Source organism: Periophthalmus magnuspinnatus, chromosome 24 (assembly GCF_009829125.3).
Source record: "Periophthalmus magnuspinnatus isolate fPerMag1 chromosome 24, fPerMag1.2.pri, whole genome shotgun sequence".
NCBI lineage: Eukaryota > Metazoa > Chordata > Actinopteri > Gobiiformes > Gobiidae > Periophthalmus > Periophthalmus magnuspinnatus.
Genome location: NC_047149.1, coordinates 24,779,532 through 24,797,899, shown reverse-complemented (window position 1 = coordinate 24,797,899; position 18,368 = coordinate 24,779,532). Strand labels below are relative to the sequence as shown.

General features: G+C 40.7%; 1 protein-coding gene across 1 annotated transcript in view; it reads right to left on the bottom strand.

Annotated features, from left to right (window-relative positions):
• LOC117393057 (1-phosphatidylinositol 4,5-bisphosphate phosphodiesterase beta-1) overlaps positions 1-17,976 on the bottom strand; it is a 328,875-nt gene extending 310,899 nt beyond the window's left edge. Inside the window, exon 1 of the mRNA XM_033991233.2 lies at positions 17,677-17,976. Within this exon, the coding sequence (XP_033847124.1) occupies positions 17,677-17,775 (99 nt within the window). The 5' untranslated portion in view covers positions 17,776-17,976. The remainder of the gene's footprint in view (positions 1-17,676) is intronic.
• Between the last annotated feature and the right edge of the window lie 392 nt (positions 17,977-18,368).

The window sequence follows — 18,368 nt, the reverse complement described above, 5'->3', positions numbered from 1 at the left end:
ATTTCTCTCTCGTTTAAACTCTCTCAAAGTTCAAACCTTCGTAGGCGTCTTTGTCGGTGCAGAACGTTTCATCGACATTGTGGGTTTTGTCGGGGAGAAAACAAACTGCAAACAGAGAAGAGAATGGAGGAGAAGGAAGGAAAGAAAGAAAGAGAAAAAAGAAAGAAGAGAATCGAGGGGAAGTAAGGAAGGAAGGAAGGAAGGAAAGAAAGAAGAGAATCGAGGGGAAGGAAGGAAAGAAGAAAGGAAAGAAAGAAGAGAATTGAGGGGAAATAAGGAAGAAAGGAAGGAAAGAAAGAAGGAAAAAAGGAAAGAAAAAGTAAGAAGAGAATCAAGGGGAAGGAAGGAAAGAAGGAAGGAAAGAAAGAAGAGAATCGAGGGGAAGTAAGTAAGGAAGGAAGGAAGGAAAGAAAGAATTAAAGAAACTAAAATAGGAAAGGAGGGAACTAGGAAGAAAAGAAGAAAAATAAACAAAGAGAAATGGGTCAAATGCAGGACAAAATACTAAACGCTGCAATTACATATTACTTTTTGATCCCAGAGGATTATCAGGATTACAGCGAGGAAACGTTTAAAGAGACGACGAAGACACATGTGAGCAAGAACCAGATTTAAAGAGACGGCATTACGCTAAATCTGCCTTTTGGAGCGTTTCACCGCGTTATAATGTTTTTCCCTCACCAAAAACATGTCTGAAGAGGTTTAAGATGTCATCCATGTGTGTCTGAGTAATCTAGAGATCTCTCCCGGGGGCCAGATTCTGTCCAAAGCTCCGCCCACGAGCCAATTCTCCATAAATATACAAAAACACGATGCCAAACTGTACGCTACGACTTCACAAACCCAACGCACTGATTGTGTTGTGTTTGTACTCTGAAGGGGGAGTGGCTTAGCGCAGAGAGCACATGGAGGGCCAAAACCAAAACTGAAAGTGTTAATGTGTTAGAACTTAATACCCCACACACACTTTAAAGTACAAGTAGTAAAGTACTGTACTCAAGTAGAATTTTTAGGTATTTGTACGTTACTTAAGTACATTTTACAGTGGATACTTTTTACTTTTACTTCACTAGTTAAGACACTGATTCATATTGTTACTTTTGACCAAAATATGTCTTGCTTTGAATCAATATCACTGCATTTATATTACAAATTAACAACGCTTGGGTGAAATACTTATAGTTTTTACTTTTTACCTTTAGTTAAAACAAAAATAAATACACAAAATTCATTGATTCATTTTGTTACTGTGACCAAAATACGTCCCATTTTGAGTCAATATCACAACATTTACACTTTAAATTAACACATGTGAAATACTTTTAAATACTTTTAGTTAAGTACTGTATTTTCCAGAGTATAAGTCGCACTGGAGTATAAGTAATAATGAAGAAAAAAAACATCTATTTCACATATAAGTTGTATCTGAGTATAAGTCGCATCCCCGGACAAACTATGAAAAAAACCACAATTTATAATGTAGAAAATGCAGTAACTTTTTTTTTTTATTATTATTTTACTTTTAAAAAAATATATAATCCCTACATCTGTAAAGCAAGATTTTGTATATATTATTATTATTATTATTATTATTATTTTTATATGTATTTTTATCCTTATTGTCTAATTTAATTTTTTAATTTAAATGTTTTATTTATTTTTTTCTTTGTTGTAAACGCCCATTAAAACGTGATCTCAGGGAAAACAGGAGGTGTGGGGCTTAAAAAGGAGAAAAATTTAATTAAAATGTAACTTGTAAAACTGCAGATGATTTCAAAACTCCAATAAATAAAATGTGATCACAAAACAGTTGATGTTTTCATGTGATACTTTTACCTTTACTTGAGTAACTTTCTACCTCTGTATTTGTACTTTTACTTGCTGAAGAAACGGGGATTTTGCGTTGATCCCAGTCGTACAAACCCGGTGTTACATTTTCTATTCTTACTCCGCTCTTCTTCAGAGGTTTCGACGCCGCCGTGCTAAAAACGCGCTGACGACGGCGACGACGCATCACGAAAACTGTTCAAACTCCTCGAATGTTGAAACTGCGGCACGTCTCCAGCTCAGGCCGTCTCTGCAGCTCTTACGTCTCAGTGTAAACAAAATGTGATACCACAGCTGTCCCCGAGTCACGAGGAGACGACGGGGGACGAAAGCGACGGCGAGTTTGGAAGTAACGGCGACAGCGAGACACGTGGAACCTCAACGTGTCTAGAGAAAGAGTTTATTCTGACGCAAAACGGGCTGGAATATTGAAAAAAAAGTAATGAAAATTGAAAGGTCTGTTCTGGAAAAAGACTTAATTACGTCACACAGCGGCAAAATAACCGGCGACAGGTGAAATCCACGAAGTGTCAGCTTTATTTTGTACATTATTCTCTATGTTTTTGTCTGTAAAACCCCTCACCACACACTTTATACACTTTTCTCACACAGGCGTTAACATTTTCTCACATTTCTCTCTCGTTTAAACTCTCTCAAAGTTCAAACCTTCGTAGGCGTCTTTGTCGGTGCAGAACGTTTCATCGACATTGTGGGTTTTGTCGGGGAGAAAACAAATTGCAAACGTACAGCACTTCAGAGTCACACTGAGATCCAACGTTTATGTGAATTTGTCTGAACACATTCTGTACTGGACAGGAGACACGGCACGGAGGAGACTGATGGACAATGGTCTACAGTCCAACAGCCAATCAGGACGCAGAACACAATGGTCTACAGTCCAACAGCCAATCAGGACGCAGGACACAATGGTCTACAGTCCAACAGCCAATCAGGACGCACGACACAATGGTCTACAGTCCAACAGCCAATCAGGACGCAGGACACAATGGTCTACAGTCCAACAGCCAATCAGGACGCACGACACAATGGTCTACAGTCCAACAGCCAATCAGGACGCATGACACAATGGTCTACAGTCCAACAGCCAATCAGGACGCACGACACAGTGCACGTTCAGACGCTGTAAAAAAGCAGGTAAAAATGTACAAAAAATCTGCGAAACAGCGAGACCACAAAAGGTCATTGTCTCACTGTGTATAATTTAACTCAATAAAAAGACAATAACAATATGCACATACAGCTTCTGTGCCAACGCATGGATAGAACTTATCTCCATGGACACAAGCAGGTGACATGACCACCAGAAATGTTGCACAGTGGGGCTTTAAAGAAGACCTGTTGTGCTTGTGTCTGCTCTAGAGTTAAAATCTCTGACCCCGTGGATCACTGCAGGTCTGTTATACGGGGCAGGTCTGTTATACGGGGCCCCTCGCTGGGGTTACAGAACACAGTACACTGATGTTGAAGTCATTTGAGGGTTTATCCCTCAAATTTGATGTGAAATATTGTGACGTGTTTAAAAAAAGGAAAGAAAAAAAGTTCTGATGAATGTCCATTCTACAATGGTCTATCAAAGGAGTTCAGAGAAGGAGAAGGTAGCAGCAATTTTGGATTTTGTTTTGAATGTGTTTATTGCTATGGCAACGGTCCAGGATTTCCATATGTCAAACCCATCGACGGTCTCCATGACAACGCCATTCCATTCTTTATGATGTCACATCTCAAATCACACCCTCCTGTGTAAGTGTGAGCACGGTCTGTAGGTCATTTATCCAGATCTTCTGCAGAGACACAACACATTTTTTAGCAGAGCCACTAAACCACTAAAATGGAAAGCTACAGAGGGAATACGATGCCCTTACAGAAAAAGATAGATATTAACTACAAACATGAAGTTAATCAAGTCTATGAACTAGCATGCAAACACTGCATGCAAGTAAATTTTAAAGAGGTGAAGAAAGAAGGTCCCATCCATGATGGAATCTTCACCTTTCGTGTAACTGTTGGAGAATTCTCTGCTGAAGCAGAAGCACCGACGAAAGCGTTTGCAAAAAAGCTGGCAGCACAACGCATTCTAAAGGACCTGCTCGAACTACCTCCTCCACCCGAGGAGCAGAATAGTTACAGCAGGTTCAGGAAAAAAGGTAAACGCCCTCCTGGTTTCTGCTGGCGAGAACTACCCACGTTCAACTCAAAAGAAAACCCAGTGCAGTGCCTGGATATGCTGGTAGCAAAGTGGCGTGGAAAGCCCCCAAAGTACAGTGTAGTGGAAGTGGAAACTGAGCGCGAGCCTCCGATCTATCACGTCCAGCTGACTGTAGCAGATAAAACTGTGATGGGAAGAGGTGAGTCCAAGAAGGAGGCAAAAACAGGTGCTGCCGTCAAAATGCTCAATTCTTTTGGTTATAAATACATTTTGAACGAGCCACAGCCAACTCCCCAAAAAGTGCAGCGGGATGGTACCCAGGAAAACACCGCTCCAGTTTCCCCAAATCTGTGTAGTACAGAGAGTAACGTGTGTCTGGACCAAGTAACAGAAGATGCTTGTTCAATTCCTCAAGGGAACCAATCTGACGAGGAGATACAATCCTCAACAGTGGACCTGCAACTGTCTGAAGCACTTAGCGAGGAGGCGAGGAGTACAGAAGAACAATCTAAAACACTGCACCTCCACCTGCTGCAGCCAGATGTCCTTCCGATGTTGGAAACAATGGGCGTGATTCAGATCAACCATGGCATAGTCCAGTGGTGTGAACCTGAAGCACCTTCAGATAGTAGAGAGTTGACATCTGAAGCAACCCCAGTCCACCGACCTGAGGTTAGCGAGGCCACCACACTTGAGGGACAGATAGACAAAACCTCAGAGCCCCACATGGCACCTGACGCGCCCGAGGACGTGGCGCCGCCCGAGGAAGGAGCACCTGAAACAATTGAGGATGATACACCAGGAACAGCCCACAGTGACTTACTGGAGATTACAGGAGAATGTGGCTCAGAAGTTTCCCACGGTGACTTGTCCAAACTAGAGGAGTTGTCACTGGAAAATGCTGAAACGTCCCCAGAGCCTCAGGAATTTGTATCTGAATTTCCACAAGAAAATGAACTGGAACATTCACCTGGAGTAACTGAACAACAGTCCTCTGAGATTACCCAGGACCCAATATCACAGAACAACGAAAATGCAGAGCCCCAGGAGGAGGTCCAACCTGCATCGGTGAACCTACGGGTGCTGCCTGTGGAAGTCCTGTCCCAGTTGGCCTTCATTGGAGTCATACGAGAAAGCGATGGCATCATAGACTGGTGTGAAACAAATCCAGCCACCACTCACCAAGAAGAAGAGCCTGAGGTCTGCAGCCTTCATCAGGCTCAGGCCATAGAACCTCAGACCAGCACCACACCAGCCTCATGTGAAACCACACCTGAGTCAGAGGACAACGGGGAAGTGAGTCCAGCTGAAGATGTCCTGCACAAAGAAAAAACTGAACTGGCCACTGTTTTAACAACCATAACAGAGACCAACGATGCAGCTCCACCACCCTGTGGACATGGACTGTCCTTGACCCTGACACACGCATGTGTCAAAAAAGTCTTTAAAATGGCTAGATGCCCCAGTCGTCATGACCATATGCTAATGGCTGTCAGTCAGCACAAAAAGATCAAGGACCATCTCATTGTTGATGGAGACCTCAGCTTCAAAGACATGCAGAAAATTGGCAAAAAAGCAGCCAAACATCTTAAAGCAGAGTATGGCTCCGCTGGCGCCCTCCTGAGGGCCGCTCAAGCACCAGACACCTCAGCTTTTGAAGCAGCCACTGTGACCCATCTCAATAACGCTCTGACAGCCTTCCACAACCGCCCCAAGTCCACCCTGTCACGCTTCTTCTCCAGAGTGAGGAGGGCGTTCACTTCTTATTAGACCCAATTTGACAAACATGTGCATTTACAGCCATTTTGATGGAAAGAACGTTTCCTTTAAAATGTGTTAAAATGTATTTTGATTAAAAAAAATAAAAATTCATAACCAATGTATTGTTTACTGTTGTACTTCATTTATGTGCTCTGTTATTATGCACTGAATATTTCAAGTTGTGTAAGTTGTGTATTTTTCAAACACTGAAGAATGAACAAGAAAAATGTAATGACTGTAGCTGGTGTTTTTGGGGTAATCCATTATAGGCACATTATCCACACCAACACTGAGAAATCCACAGTATGGCATTAAACGTCTGTAACTCCATGAAGACAAGATGTTTACAATCTATGTTAAAGTTACAGGTTGGATCTGTGAAAAGGCTTTAGTCCAGTTTAAGTCCAGTTTTAGTCCTGCTTTAGTCCTGGTCTAGTCTTGATTTAGTCCTGCTTTAGTCCAGTTTTAGTCCTGCTTTAGTCCAGTTTAAGTCCTGCTTTAGTCCAGTTTAAGTCCTGCTTTAGTCCAGTTTTAGTCCTGCTTTAGTCCAGTTTTAGTCCTGCTTTAGTCCAGTTTAAGTCCAGTTTTAGTCCTGGTTCAGTCCAGTTTTAGTCCTGCTTTAGTCCTGGTCTAGTCTTGATTTAGTCCTGCTTTAGTCCAGTTTAAGTCCTGCTTTAGTCCAGTTTTAGTCCTGCTTTAGTCCAGTTTTAGTCCTGCTTTAGTCCAGTTTTAGTCCTGCTTTAGTCCAGTTTAAGTCCAGTTTTAGTCCTGCTTTAGTCCAGTTTAAGTCCTGCTTTAGTCCAGTTTAAGTCCAGTTTTAGTCCTGGTTCAGTCCAGTTTTAGTCCTGCAGGAGGAAAGGACCAAACTACAGCAACAGTGAAAACCTCTGGAGACTTAGAGAAAACGTTTGACCTCTGTCATTGCCAACAAAGGTCATATAACAAAGCATCGACATGAACTTTTGTTATTGACCAAATACTTATTTTCCACCATAATTTGCAAATAAATTCTTTAAAAATAAGATATAATTTTCTGGATTTTTTTTCTCATTCTGTCTCTCATAGTTGAAGAACTTGCACAATTGGTGGCTGTGTCTCACTGTGCAATAGACAAAATGTATCAGCTTTATTTTGTACAGTTATTCTCTCTGTTTTTGTCTGTAAAACCCCTCACCACACACTTTATACACTTTTCTCACACAGGCGTTAACATTTTCTCACATTTCTCTCTCGTTTAAACACAAAGTTCAAACCTTCGTAGGCGTCTTTGTCGGTGCAGAACGTTTCATCGACATTGTGGGTTTTGTCGGGGAGAAAACAAATTGCAAACGTACAGCACTTCAGAGTCACACTGCGATCCAACGTTTATGTAAATTTGTCTGAACACATTCTGCACTGTAATACGCAGATTTAGTTTTGGCACACAGTTTTCAACAATCTGGCTCCATCTCGTAACAAGAGCGGGTTTTGGAGGTGACCGCTCTGCGCCGTTTGGGGAAAAGCGATTTTGGACGGCTCTTCTTTTGCTTATCGAGCGGCTCAGACGTGGAACACACTGCTGCTCATTTTCAAAAGCTTTAAAAACGGCGTCTGTTCGAGGGTCAAATACGTCTCTGTGTTTAACAAAACTACATTTTTATATCGAAGTGTCGCTGGTTTAACTTTTAACTAACTTCAAATGAGCTGTTCTGTATTTGTGTGTACAGACAGTGCGTCGTTTGCTGCTGTGTTTGTGTTATCGTTGCCGTTCTCTCTCTGTAGAAACTGTTTAACATCAAGCTGCCGAGACACTGAAGACGGAAATCAGCCACGTTTTTAATTGTTTATTAATATGTGCTGTCCCTTTACAAATTAATACAGATAATAAATCATGTTTTTGTGTAAATACAGAGGCCCAGCGCAGATTTGAACACGTGTGAAAGCTCCGTCTCATCCTCCTCTGTTGTTTTATCTGTTTTCAGGTGTAAAAGTTCATTATCTGTTATGTTTGTTTGCTTGTTTTTCTAGTTTAAATACTCAGAGTTCAGATGTTCGGGAGGAGACTGAAGGGGAGAGAGAATAAACCTGACTGGGACACAGAATAAACCTGTTTTTTGTTTTTTTTTTGTATTTCAACAGCACCAGGCTTCACAAATGCAGTATTACTCATAGTATTTTCCCTGCAACATATAGTTTGTGTATAAAATGTATGGTACAGGTGTAAACATTCAGTGTAATCAAAAGAGAAAACTGTCTCTCGCCCTCCGTCACATTCTAAAATCTGAAAACGAACAATGTCTATAATTTGACGTCTTGTTCGGGACAAAATTTGAAATAAAAATAAAATAAATAGTTGAAAATAAATGACTGTGTGTGTTTATTTTAGAAATGCTTTGTAGCAATAGACCTTGCAGCAACTTGTGTGCACAGTAGCATGCTAGTTAGCTCACTGTGCTTCAAAGCTTACAGTCACTTTTATTAAAATCGTAAAAACATAACAAAAAACCCCAAAAACTATTAAAATTCTAAATAATTAAAATAGAATCTACCTGATTATTGTATCTGTAGAATATTTCAGTTTGTGGTGTTGTTTTAATATTTATTATACCACAGAATTAGCATTAGCGTCAACATTGAGACACAGAAGCACGCTAGCTAGCTCACTGTGTCTTACGGTCACTTTTGTTAAATTTGCAAAAATATAAAAATAAAATTAAAATTAAATAATATTTATTATGCCTCCTAATTAGCATTAGCGTTAACAAAAAGCTAACGGTCACTTTTATTAAAATCGTAAAAAAAACAAAAAAAACACCTATTCAAATTCAACTTAATTAAAATAAAGACTACCCAATTATTGTATCCGTAGAATATTTTGCATTGTGCATTGTGTAAAAACTCAAGGCTCGTGGGCCAAATGCGGCCCGCCACGGCATTTTATGTGGCCCGCGACAAAGTAAATTCAAAGGTATGACTGTCTTAAAATGTCAGATTATCATTAGATACAAAGTTAAACAGCCATTTTTTCATATCTATGCAAATCCATATGTGTAATATTTGTAACTTGAATAAGTAGTAAATATAGAAACGGTTAATTAACAAGATTCAAAAGTTTTTACATTAAATTTAGTTACATTTAGTGACATTTATTTTACAGTTAGTTACATCTGACTCTTTGAGAGCGACCATTTTGTTGACGTGACACCCCTGCCTTAGCATTAGCATTAGCATCGAGACACAAACATGCCTCTTTCTAAACACTCACACATTCACAAACACATTCATTTTATTCACCTGTAGCTCTGTGTCCACTGCCCTGATCTTTACATATTTATTCATTTTAGCGTAAAAACCTGTAGAGAAAAAACTGGACAGGAAGTAGTGACGCTAACAGTGAGATTGATGGACGCTATTGCACACAGAACTAATTAACTGTATTTTTGATGAGGGAGGTTATAATTCAGTCCTGTGCAGACACAATTACCCAAACCTCCACGGTAATTTGATGATTTTTTTGAAGCGTGTGCATGTTTAGATCTATTTCAGCTCACTGGATTTCGTATATAAATAAATACATAACGTTAGCGCCTATTTTCTCGTGCTCGGCGGTTGTTTCCATGCTGGTACAGTAACAGTACATCAGCGCGTATTCGCCGAGGTGTTTTTCAGGAAAGGCCTGGTCGGTCTGGAGATACGCCCACACGCAACAAAACACAAAACATGACGCCAGTGGAAACAGACCCTCATGCTGTCCCGAGTGATGACCTACATCTACCTACGCCGGGATAAAGGAGGGATGGAAAGTGAAAGGAGCAAAAGGGGAACATTTGCGGGGAAGCGTCTGGGGAGGTGGAAGTCTGGAAGGCCCTAGTACATCCCAGAGCTGGATAAAGGGAAGGAAAATTTAAGGTTTGTTGAATAGCGTCTGAGAAGGATAGCGCTTGGCAACCTCACTGTTAGCTGTTTGTGTCTCAATGCTAACGCTAATGCTAATTTTGAGGAATAATAAGTTAGAACAACACCACAAACTGAAGTATTCCTTTTATTTTAATTAATTAGAATTTTAATAGGTTGTTTATTTTATGTTTTCTGATTTTAATTAAGTGACCGTTAGCTTTTTTTTGAGCCAATCACAAACCAATGTACGACACTGAGGGTGAGATGAGTTAAGTGTCTTGCTCAATCAGAGAAGGACTTTTTATTGCCATTGTCAGTGAACGCAGCTCAGAAAACTCAGAACCTAAAAAAAACACTGAATAAGTAAAAATAAGAGCGCGCGTAAAGTTAAAAAACGACATGCTTAAAGGACACAACAGCGGCGTTCATCTGTGGGAGCGGGAATCGCACAGACAACTTGTAGGTCAGCGGATCTGAGCGCTCGACCAGTGATGTTTTATCTATGTCGAGAGCGGGATTTGAACCACCAACTTTCTGGGCCAGAGGATAAAAGCTTTACCAACTGCGTCCTGTGGGTTGATAACGGGTGTCCAGGGGTGTCCAAGGGTGTCCAGGGGTGTCCAGGGGTGTCCAAACTTTCACAGAGGGCCACATATTTAAACATATTTGTAGTAGAGGGACAAAGACTCGGGGTCAGATCTGTGCTTTTAGACAGATTTGAAGATTTGCCGTACCTTTAATCAGGCTGGGAACGTACATTTTAGATCTGAATCATGATTTAATGTTACTGAGTTTATAGTGGTAGAATTACTTGAATTACTTAATGTTCAGTAAAAAAGTGCTACCTTGGGTCTTCAGTAAAAAGTGCATTTGGGCCAGTTCAGCAGGAGTCACCGAGGGACAACAAAAATTGGTCCCCGGGCCATAGTTTGGACACTCCTGGTCTAAGACAATCCAGAAAAGACATGAAACACAGAAATCGCAGCAACGTAATTCAGGTTTTGTTGGATCTTGTGGATGATATACAAATGTAACACTGCTTATTTTCTTACAAAGGTGTAAAATTCTGTTTTCCAAGTTTTCCAACTATGTTCTGGTCATTTTTGATTAATGTGTGACCTCCACTCTGGGTATTACAGTTGTCTCTCACTATATCGCGGTTCACCTTTCGCGGTCTCGCTGTTTCGCGGACTTTTTTGTGCAGTTTTACATGTCGTGCGTCCTGATTGGCTGTTGGACTGTAGACCATTGTCCATCAGTCTCCTCCGTGCCGTGTCTCCTGTCCAGTACAGAATGTGTTCACACAAATTTACATAAACGTTGGATCTCAGTGTGACTCTGAAGTGCTGTACGTTTGCAATTTGTTTTCTCCCCGACAAAACCCACAATGTCGATGAAACGTTCTGCACCGACAAAGACGCCTACGAAGGTTTGAACTTTGAGAGAGTTTAAACGAGAGAGAAATGTGAGAAAATGTTAACGCCTGTGTGAGAAAAGTGTATAAAGTGTGTGGTGAGGAGTTTTACAGACAAAAACAGAGAATAATGTAAAAAATAAAGCTGATACTTCTTGGATTTCACTTACTGGGGGTTATTTTTAGAACGAAAACCCCACAATAAACGAGGGACCACTGTATAGAACTCTGACACGATCACACGGTTTGACTTTTTGATTCAATCACACTGTTTCTTATCTACAGAATGTTTAACCCTCACTGTTTGACGAGCATAAAACTTTGCCCTTTAACCCTTTTTGCTGTAACCAACAATTAAAACCTGTTCTTCGTGCAACACAACAAAAAACAACACTTCCCAGTATAGATAAAAGTTGCCCTGTGTAACTTTTCTGGTGGAGAATACAGCACCTGTTTGCCTCCAATTCACCTAAAACGTTGCACAGTACGACATTAAACTTATCCATCTTGTCTTTATTCAATAACAGATGTTTTTTATCGCTAAAAACATGAACTGTTATAGTGAGCGAGGTCGCCTTTCTGTTCCAGACAAAAGGAACAACACGTCCGACAGAAGTGAGGAGTTTGTTGAGTTTGCGTTTAAAAGGTTTATATCGATTGCGTTGAAAAACTAGCTCAAAATGTCTTCAAAGTTTGTGGGAAATATGGTCTCTGGAGAAAAAAGAAGTACATATCTACAGTCAGAGGTGGATGAAGTACTCGATTTTGTTACTGAAGTAAAAGTGCAGAGGTAAAACGTTAAGTTAAGAGTAAAAAGTACAAGTGTTGTTCATTTGTTTAAGCGTAAATGTAGAAATATTGATTAAAATTGATACTTATTTTGATCAAACAGTAACAATACAAACCAGTTTCTTAATTTTTCTTATGAATTTTGTGTGTTTATTTTTCTTTTGTTCAAACCTGAAGCTTGAACACGAAAATTTTAGTCAGGATGTTTCCAGGAACATGGTAAAAATAACCCCTGAAATCGTATGAAAAGTACTTTTTGCTTTTCAGTCCTGTTCAAAAATGTAGTGGAGTAGAAAGTACAGATACTGCTCTCAAATGTAGTGAAGTAAAAAAAAAAAAAAAGTACAGATGCCTAAAAATTCTACTCAAGTACAGTAGCTTAGCAACGCTGTCAATCAAACCTGTTGCTAACGCTGACGGGAGTGACCTCGGGGAAAGAAAACGCCTGATTTGTCTGTTTTTAATGTTCATATCTTGATTTACAGACACAACAGCGAAATAAAAACCCCAGGATCATGTAGAGCGAAAAAAAAAAAAAAAACTCAAAAAAAAAAAAAAAAAAAAATCAAATAAAAAAAACTCAAAATAACTAAAAAAAACAAAAACACCTCAAAATAACACACACACACACACACATATATACATATATAATAAAAATAACTAAAATCTCAAAATAAGAGAAAAAAACTCAAAATACCTCAAAAATAAATAAATAAACTTAAAAAACAAACTCAAAATAACTCAAAAAAATGAACACCAGGACCATGTAGAGGGTTAATACGAACATTTAAGACCAAAATAACGAGTCTGAAGCAGCAGAGACAGAGAGAGGACACAGTTTTTCAGTAAAAAGTGAATTGGAGCCAGAGTCGATGGAGCAGGAAGCGCGTCCATGCTCACTTCCTGTTTGGAACGCGGCGGCTAGCGGGTTAGCTATGTCCATTTAAATAAACAATGTATGGTTTAGACCAGGGGTGTCAAACTCATTTTAACCGAGGGCCACATCAGCAAAATGGCTGTGGTCAAAGGGCCAGATGTAAAATTAACGTAAGTACTGTTTTAACTTTTTAATTAACTGTTTCTGTATTTATTACTTATTCAACTTAAAAATATTGCACATTCATTCACATAGATGTAAAAATATAGCTGTGTAACGATGTATCTCTTGATAAAATAACATGTTAAGAGCGTCATACTTTTTAATTTATTCTGTCGAGGGCCACAGAAAATGATGTTGCGGGCCACATTTGGCTCGCGGGCCTTGAGTTTGACACATGTGGTTTAGACACAGGAAGAAAACGTGCAAATCCAAACACACAGATCTCACAGTAGCCCCGGGGAATCGAACCAGAGACTTTCTTGCTTTATAGTAACCGCTCTACCATCTACAGTCGTACTCCGCCAACTCACCAGACTCGAGACGCTCCACATTTTTTGAAACGAAATCCAAAAAAACGTTGATTGACAGGGAGCTGTTTACTGCTTGTGCATAATTTCTCCGCCATCTGCACGGTCCAAATTCACACCCTGATCCACTCACACAAACCGGCTAATATGGCCTAATGTCGTCTGCTCTCCCCGTGAATCACCTGCAGCTCCGCGGGCCTCTGCGAGAAAACGATTATGTCACAAAACGGTCGCTCCAAATGCCACTTACATAAACCTGGCAGGACAGAACAGACGATCATAACAAGCCATTATCAGAAGAGAACAAGGTGGTCCGGGACAGGTATGGGGAAACAAAGTGGGACTGAACACTTTGATGAGAAGAGTACGGCGAAAAAGAAGCGTACGGGTCAGTTTCAGACGCTAGAATGTCATGATGTCGCACTCCCACAAGGGGGCGCAACACCCGATTCTTCCATATTAATTCCGTCGTAGTTTGCCGTGAAATATTCAAAAGGTGAACGCACAAATGTTGAAACTGTTCGTCTTTATTCGTGACTAGACCAGAAGACAAGAATTCGCTAAATTAAATATTATTGGCATGTCGTGCGTCCACAAGGGGGCGCGAGAGGCGAGTTTCTCTGTTGATTGCGCTGTACGGTGTCACGGTAACACATTTAGAAGCGCGATACGTTGTGATGTATAACCATGAAGGGGAATTATCCACCAAAAATGTTCTGAATGTACAATACTGGTAAAAAAAAAAAAAAAAAAAAGAACAAAACATGAACTGCAATGAGTAAAAAAAAAGGTAAAACACAGCAGTGAATTCATTAGTTTGTATCTGGAATGAGTCGTAGAAGTTCATAATTCAACTTTCTGTAGCTCAAATGTCATTATATTGAAAAATAAATAACCAAATATTTGAATTTTGACCTAAAAATGATTGTTCCATCTCCATGAGCTGAACGATATGTGATTATTATAGTGTTTAATAATCTTAAAACTCCATAAATATGATAATAATTAAATGTAGAGTTTGTAAATACAGACACTGTCTGAGAGAAGGTCTAGAGATTATATTTATAGAATTTATTATTATTATTTATTTTATTTATGTTTAAAGATGGTATTTCTCTTCTTTAGTAACTACGGTTAGACTGACTTCAGTAAGACTAAACCAGGACTAAACCAGGTCTAAACCAGGTCTAAACCAGGTCTAAACCGGGACTAAACCAGGACTAAACCAGGTCTAAACCAGGTCTAAACCAGGTCTAAACCAGGTCTAAACCAGGTCTAAACCGGGACTAAACCGGGACTAAACCAGGACTAAACCAGGTCTAAACCAGGTCTAAACTAGGTCTACATCAGGTCTAAACTAGGTCTACATCAGGACTAAACCAGGTCTCCACCAGAACTAAACCAGGACTAAACCAGGACTAAACCAGGTCTAAACCAGGACTAAACCAGGTCTAAACCAGGACTAAACCAGGTCTAAACCAGGACTAAACCAGGTCTAAACCAGGCCTGCCTCAGGTCTTACTCTTTAAGTCGTCAGTGACTTCGTGTCATTTGTTCGTCTAAAATAAATCCTGATTCACTGCACTAAGTATCAACCAGTTAATTTATTAATGGATTCATCATTTTCTGACCTGTAAACATGTGAAGAAATGTGTTTTGTGACTCAGACACAGCCGTATCACCAAAATGACTCAAAAACATTTTAGTTTGAGAGATTAGTTTTTAATGAACCACTATTGCGTCTGTAAATACAACACCGACCTCCAGAGACATGAGCTTCACCCTCAGAACATCCACTAAAAATCAAATATTCAGGCCCAGTTCATCATCCAAACAACAAACCGGTCGCTCGAATCAGCAGATGAATCAGAATTAAAATAATCATTAGACGTATCTCAACATTCAGTAGATATTTGTGACGTCCAGGGTTTATATTCCGGCTCCTTCTCTCGCCGTCGTCTCCATAAAGAGCCATTGTTTTGGAGAGTGTTTTATAGATCACACTGAAATCTGATGTGAGTGATGAGAGAGACGGAGATCAGAGAGAAATGAGCCGGTTTCGCTGTTTTCCGTGACATTTTTCTTGGCTTAAAACTCCAAAAATATGATCATAATGTGATTTACAGTGTGCATGTAAACAAAGCCTCTGTCTATGGATTTACAGAGGAATCGGATATTTTTTTGTTCAATATTTATGGTCAGAGTGTGACTTTGGTAGATGTAGACTTGGACTTGGACCCAGACCTAGACCAAGACCAAGACGTAGACCTGGACTTGGACTTGGATTTGGACAGTCATGATTCTGATGTTACAAGATGAGAGGAGTTTTAAGAAATGTAGTGTATTTGTAGTATTGTAGTATTTGTATATTCAATTTTGATCAAAGACAAACATGCTACAAAAAGGCTCATACCTGGACCAAACCAGGACTAAACCAGGTCCAAACCAGAACTAAACGAAGTCTAAACTAAGACTGAAACAGGTTCCAACAAGGACTAAAACAGGTCTAAACCAGGTCTAAACCAGGATTAAAACAGGTCTACACCAGGACTAAACCAGGACTACACCAGGACTACATCAGGACTGAATCAGGTCCAAACCAGGACTAAACCAGGACTGAATCAGGACTGAATCAGGTCCAAACCAGGACTAAACCAGGACTAAACCAGGACTACATCAGGACTGAATCAGGTCCAAACCAGGACTAAACCAGGACTAAACCAGGACTAAACCAGGACTGAATCAGGTCCAAACCAGGACTAAACCAGGACTAAACCAGGACTAAACCAGGACTAAACCAGGACTGAATCAGGTCCAAACCAGGACTAAACCAGGACTAAACCAGGACTAAACCAGGACTAAACCAGGACTAAACCAGGACTAAACCAGGACTGAATCAGGTCCAAACCAGGACTAAACCAGGTCCAAACTGGACTATATCTAGATCTTCCTGTGTTGTATTACACTGAAAGCTGTTTGTTTGAATAATTATAATTAGATTGTGACTTGCATTTTTATCCTGATACAAAAAGACAACAAGAGTTAAAAGAAAATCAGCACATTGTGAAATTCATAGAGACGCACAGGGTCAGACTTAATATGGACTAAACCAGGACTAAGTCAGGGAGGAAATGGGCTAAAAACAAGGTCTAAACCAACACGAAGTCAGGGCGGAAATGGACTAAAAACAAGGTCTAAACCAACACAAAGTCAGGGCGGAAATGGACTAAAAACAAGCACTAAACTAGGACTAAGTCAGGGGGGAAATGGACTAAAAACTGACTAAAAACAAGGTCTAAACCAACACGAAGTCAAGGCGGAAATGGACTAAAAACAAGCACTAAACTAGGACTAAGTCGGGGGGAAATGGACTAAAAACAAGGTCTAAACCAGGATTAAATCAGGGGGAAATGGACTAAAAACTGACTAAAAACAAGTTCTAAACCAGCAAGAATTCAGGTATGAAATTGACTAAAACCAAGGTCTAAACCAGGACTGAATCGGGTCCAAACATCAGCGCCGACATTGAAAAATCTCCTCGATCGGTTATCAGTTTCAACACATCGTTTGAGTCGATATTGTGATTAGACGTCTGCATTTCTGTGCGCCTAAAAACACTATCACCTGTCCATAGTTTGTCTAGAAACTTTCATACTAACCCGCTCTGTATTTACTTGAAAAACAACAGCTACATAACACATCTGGACCAGTTTAGTCTCATTTTTGTTTTAGTTTAAAGGAAATAAATCCAGTTTTGAGTCTGTGCACGGTATCGAAAACGGTATCGGAGCAGGAAAAAAAGCCAGATCGGTGCATCTTTAGCCCAAAACCTGTCGCTAAATGATTAACAGGAGTCTATAGATGTCAGTATTACAGTAACAGCCCTGAAGATCCAATCAACTCCAGAGAGCAACAGGAGTCCAGCGGCGCGTGTCAAGGATGTCATCACCGCAAACGCGCGCGGGGACTGCGGTCACACACCTCACAGTTAAAGGCCATTTTGGAGGGAAATCAATATTAATCCATTTCTGTAGAGGAGGAGACAACAAAAAAAAAAAAAAAAAAGAAAAAAAAGAAAAGAACACACCTCTCTGTCTGTCTTTTCCCTCACGCTGAGCCAAGACATGCAAATAAATCGTTGGTTAATTGGCGAATGCACCAGGGGTAAATTGGTTCAAATATTCAATTGGAATTAATGAGGATGAGCGCGCGCACACACACACACACACACGCACACAGGGACGCACGGGGAGTATAAACAAAGCACATGGAGTATCGTGGCTGTGCTGTTGTCAATGCGCTATAACCAGAACGCGTAAAACCGACCAATGACTGAAGCACAAGCGCGGTGCCCACAGCTTGTGTAACGCACCGAAAAACACGGAACAGAGCGGGGTTTAAAAAAAGCACAAAAACGTGGAAGGCTGTTACTTACATCGTCCCATTTCATGAATTTGTTGCCCCGCTTTAGACACTCGGGCACGGACACCGGTTTGAGCTGCAGCGCGTGGACTCCAGGCTGTGCCCCTGCCATTGACGGATCAAGGATCAAGTCTTTTTTTGCGCACAACGGCTTCACGGAACAGTCACTCCACTCGCGTCTAAATCCGTACGGGGGCTTCTTCCTCTCCGTCTTCTGTGTTGTGAGCCGCCGTTACGAAAGAAAGCGACGCTGCAGGACCGTAGGAGAGCCCCCCCTCACGCGCAGTGCCAGTGTGTCATGCCCGCAGTGAGTGTTCGCACGGAGAGAGAACACGAGCGCAGCAGCCGGAGCAGAGCACTACTGACTGACAGAAGAGGAGGGAGAGAAGGAGAGAGGGAGGGAGGGAAGGAGAGAGAGAGAGAGAGACGGCTTGGACTCAAATGTTACGAAGCAATGCGGAGAAATGGATCGAGGAGTGAGCGAGCGCCTCCGTGCGTCAGAGAGAACAACAGCGCAGGACGCAGGACTCAGGACGGCCCACGCAATGACAGGTGGTTGAGCTTCAAAAAGAAAAGGACCGAAACAAGAGTGAGAGGAGAGGAAGTGCACGAGATGTGGACTAATTAGAGGGCGAGTTGTGTTTTTGTCCTCATGCAAATAGACAACATGAGTTAGAAGAGAATCTGAACATTGGGAAATTCATG